This window comes from Penaeus monodon, unplaced genomic scaffold (genome assembly GCF_015228065.2).
Source record: "Penaeus monodon isolate SGIC_2016 unplaced genomic scaffold, NSTDA_Pmon_1 PmonScaffold_108, whole genome shotgun sequence".
In the NCBI taxonomy this organism is placed as follows: Eukaryota; Metazoa; Arthropoda; class Malacostraca; order Decapoda; family Penaeidae; genus Penaeus; species Penaeus monodon.
The window spans coordinates 170108-174993 of NW_023639492.1; the positions used below are offsets into that span (position 1 = coordinate 170108).

The 4886-nt window shown below is 38.0% G+C and overlaps 1 protein-coding gene across 1 annotated transcript; it reads right to left on the reverse strand.

Annotated features, from left to right (window-relative positions):
- Positions 1–31: 31 nt before the first annotated feature.
- On the reverse strand, positions 32–2914 carry LOC119568791 (carbohydrate sulfotransferase 1-like). Its single transcript, XM_037917234.1, has 4 exons — positions 2909–2914; positions 2640–2740; positions 2131–2250; positions 32–972 (listed from the first exon to the last, which is right to left on the reverse strand). Exons 1-4 carry the CDS (start codon positions 2912–2914, stop codon positions 699–701), a joined length of 501 nt encoding a protein of 166 aa, XP_037773162.1. The 3' UTR covers positions 32–698.
- Positions 2915–4886: the final 1972 nt, after the last annotated feature.

Genomic DNA, 4886 nt, shown 5'->3' on the forward strand with positions numbered 1-4886 from the left:
CATTTAACTAGTAATTTTCCCCACCTTTAAGCATTAGAAATTGTACACCCCTAGAGGCATTCTATGATAGAGCCTTTTCTTTTCTTTTTTCTGTCACTTGCTGTTGCATATTTATGATTAGTATGAGTATGAGGCCATATCATGTCTTTAGTGCTTAAAGCACTAAAATTAACCCATCACAAAACGTCAATCGCCAGCTGTAGACATGTTTAAGGTTATCATCACTAAAACCCAGATTTGAGATACTGAAATTGAATTCGAAAACGTCCATATGATCAAACCTTAAAGAAGTACCACGCTACATTGTAATCTAAAGTATCGTAGATTCGTAATCATTTAAAAAAGAAAGTCTTCCTGTAATTACATCTGCCGAATAATGCTTAGCCTATAGAAATTCATCTAGTAGGACTGTGTTACACTGGACCGAGGTACCTGTGGTGGCCTTCGAACACATGCAATGCGCGAGGAACGTGTGTATGTTTGTGTGTGTATGTGTAAGTGTATGTGTATGTGTATGTGTGTGTGTGTGTTTGTGTGCGTGTGTGTGTGTGCGTGTGTGTGTGTGTGTGTGTGTGTGTGTGTGTGTGTGTGTGTGTGTGTGTGTGTGTGTGTGTGTGTGTGTGTAGGCCACCTAACGTGTTTAAGCGCTCATGTACGCTTGCATACCAGGTAGGCCAGTCAATCACTCGATCATGTAATCAGCTATTCATTACAGAAACAGATGGATTACCAAATTCTTCTTCATTCACGAAAATCCGATACCCCAGTGCCCTCAGAGGAACTTCACAAACATCCTGTACCTCCAGAACCTCGTCGAAAGCCATATCCTTTCGCCAGAGGAATGCGTCACTAGCCACGCCCTTTTGTACCCATGCTGACGACGATTCGTCTGTTTCTACAAAGATCAGGAGATCTTGTACCGCCGTCCCGTTTGTATCTACAGCCAGGTCCTCGTATTTCAAGTACTTAAAACTGCAATGAAAATCAATTCATGAATATAGCGAAAAAAACGAAGAGGAAGGATAATAATAATAATAGTAGTAGTAGCAGTAGTAGCAGTAGTAGTAGTAGTAGTAGTAGTAGTAGTAGTAGTAGTAGTAGTAGTAATAATAATAACAATAATAATAATTCCTCTCGTGAAAAGGGCAAGTGTGTGGAAAAGGCGAAAATTCTGTGAATATCTGTAAACGTGATAAATTTCCCTTAATGACACTTGGGGAACACTGTCTCCTTATAACCCAAGATTCCTGGGTAATGACTTCCCTTGAGAAGTTGATGAGTTTATACTTATTCGCGTGTGTGCGTGTGTTTGTGTATGTGTGTGTGTGTGTGTGTTCAAGTGTTTAAGCGCTCAAATATATTAACGGTTTTATATCATATTCATGGACAGAATGATCACAATATATATATATATATATATATATATGTATGTATATATACACATATATACATACACACATATATACATGTATATATATGTATATATATATATATATATATATATATATATATATATATATATATATATATATATATGTGTGTGTGTGTGTGTGTGTGTTTGTGTGTGTGTGTGTGTGTGTGTGTGTGTGTGTGTGTGTGTGTGTGTGTGTGTGTGTGTGTGTATGGAAGAAAAACCCACAATACAAAAACTAGATTTATTGAAAGTCTCACTTTCAATAAATCTAGTTTTTGTATTGTGGGTTTTTCTTCCATTGTATCAGCACGGTCAGCACGGAAGAGTGTTTTGCTATTCATATATATAATATATATATATATTAAATATATATATATATATATATATATATATATATATATGTATACATATGCATATATATAGATATATATAATATATATAAAATATATATAATATATATATATATATATATATATATATATATGCATGTATACAGGTATTATATACAATATATATTATATATTATATATATATATATATATTGTAATGTAAACATCACTCAATGAGGGAAAATGAGATATTTCTAAAGTAAAAATGTAAACAATAAAATTAAATCAAATCGCATGAATCACCCCCCCCCCCTACCTGAAATGGCGACGAGAAATGAATACGCAGCAACGAAACGCAAATGAAAACCAAACAAAACGAAATATTACCTTTCAGGGAAATCTTGCAACAGGAAGGGGACCTCCGCCAGATCCTCCCGCAACTTGGCACACACTTGCGCGGGGTCTTCGCACTCTCGGGTGTTGCATCGAGGATCCTGTCTTCGGGAGCTGAGGGAGGAGAAGGAGGGGGTCGTGAGAAAATTAGATACAGATGTGTTGATACGAAGAGAGAGGGGGGGGGAAGAGGACGGGAGGGAGAGAGAAGGAGGGACAGGGACAGAGAGAGAGAGAGAAAAATAGAGAGAGAGAGGGGAGAGAGAGAGAGAGAGAGAGAGAGAGAGAGAGCTCAGAAGAGAGGAGGGGAGAGAGAGAGAGAGAGAGAGATACTGACAGACATCGGGGGGAGAGAGAGAGAGAGAGAGAGAGAAAGCAGCATATGTATGAATATATGCAAGCATTAATATTTTTAGTTACCCTTAATGGAAAATATGATTATTACCACGAATATATTCATATGTACCCCAAGGAGATCGTATACACCAATCAACGCAGCTTACTAAACTACGCACGTGGGTCTCTTGCAAGATAGATGATTTTTAAGGTCGAGATCCACGTCTTCCAGCAAAGGGCGAACCCATCTTATGTCCAGACGTAGTACCTTGTGAGGAAGATAATTATATTACGGATGAGCAAGTCTGATTAATCGTCAAACATGTAGCTTTTCGTTTATTTATCAATTATCTATTTAGTATTATTACTATCATTATTATTAATTTATTTATTTTATTATTTTTTTGCCAAGTTGCCACGCGAATATAATACATACAGCCATATCTTTTATTTAATTTCAGAAAGGGTTTATCAGATTTTCCTATACGTCCTCTTCTTTTTTCCCATTTAATTTCCATAGGTATTCCTTTATCTACCTCAGACTAATCAACAGGGAAACTCAACCAATCATTAAATTTTTCATCACGACCAAGTTTGATTTTGTACACTATCCTCCCGACCCATTATGTCCATTCTATAGCACCTTTCTCTCAATGCGTCATCTCTCTCTCTCCTCTCTCTCTTTCTCTCTCTCTATATATTATATATATAATATATATATATATAATATATATATATATAACACACACACACACCACACACACACACACACACACCACACACACACACACACACCACACACATACACACAAAAATGAATAAAAAACATAAATATATATATATATACATATATATACATATATATACATATATATTTTATATATATATTTTATATATATATATATATATATATATTTTATATATATATACATATATACATATATATACCACATACTTGTATATACATACATATATACACTTAACTTTAGGGTGTTAAACAGCGCGTGGCCTATTGGTCTAATGGTTTACAGAATTCGTGCTAATGTTCGTGTCATATTGCTCGGCTACCTACTCACGCCTCGCCCTCGAGATCCCTTAGACGGGCCCTAAAGGGGGTTGACCATCTTTGGCTGGCCCTAAATTGGCTGGTCTTCTCGTTCTCGTGTGCATTGTCCTTGGTCCCATCTTGTGTCTGCTCGTCCCCGTCATCCTCTTCTTCCTGGCCCTGGCGTAATCCATCTGTTCTCGACGTCCACACGTCCTCGAAGGTCTCGCACAGCTCTTCGATTCAGACTCGTCCACATGCCCCTCGCAGATTTCACTCAGGTCCTTCACGGCTACGTGCTCGTCCAGATATCCTCGTAACCTTTGCCTGGATCTACGGGCGTCCGGGCAGAAGGCGTCCTTTTTGGCATATCAGGGCGGCTGAAACCCTGCGCTAAACGGGCCCTGGAGTTTGACTGGATTTGCAAGTGTCCAGGCAGGCGGCGCCCTTCCACAGCATCCTTGGGCGACTGGTTTACCTGCGTTGGCGAGTTCCTGGTCTTTCACTGGATCTACTGGCGTCCTGGTAGGCAGCGCCCTTCCTACATCATGGGGCGGATGTTCCTGGTCCGCAGGCCTATGGTGATCTTCCAGTGACATTGTTCCCACAGCATCCTAAGGTGCCTTTTTGCAGCAAGGTCCTCCTTTGGTGCCATATGGATATCGTCGGTCCGACTGCTATATTTAAATCGGGGAACCAAATTATACACATAAGAGCCAAGATAGCAAGAAAGGCGACAGAGAAGAGAGGGTATTAATTAAGTGCTAGTATCCGGGTTATTTATATAAATTTCCAGTGTTTGGTGTTAGTTTTTACTTTATTTTCGTTTTTTTTTTCTTTGTGTTTTACTTACAAAGATAAAGAAGAAAAATAGGGAGGAGATGTTAGTAGTGATCCGCATGGACCTGGCTTGAATTACCAAAATCTCTGATAGATATAAGAGTAGATAATTACTTAAACCCAAATTGTCGTCACAAAGAATAGAAAGGTATGTAAAGTAAGAAATTTTACATCATTTACTAGTCACTTGTCACGCCCAGCAAATCGCGGGCAAAAGAAATATATCATAGAAAAAGAGATATATATACATCTTTATGCTTACAACTGCAACAGCAATAATCCCTATTAATAAAAAGGATCCAGTGTCTTTTGTTCTGCCTTGATGAGTGAGTGAGTTTGTGTGAGCGACAGTGAGACGTGAATGAGAATGAAAGTGAGAGTGAGCTCACACAGAGAAGGTATCGCAAACACGAAGATTAACGTTCGTTTTACAATACTGCAAAAATTAGCAATGCTATTAATACAAATTTTTTTCAACTACCACAATGAATTCAACATTTAATGATTTTGCGACAGAATGTAGGTACTA

Coding starts and splice junctions, on each gene's coding strand:
- LOC119568791 (XM_037917234.1), bottom strand. Junction 2,251..2,639: donor AGACCCACGTGCGTAGTTTA/GTAAGCTGCGTT, acceptor CTCCTCCCTCAG/CTCCCGAAGACAGGATCCTC. Junction 973..2,130: donor TTGCAAGATTTCCCTGAAAG/GTAATATTTCGT, acceptor TTTTCATTGCAG/TTTTAAGTACTTGAAATACG.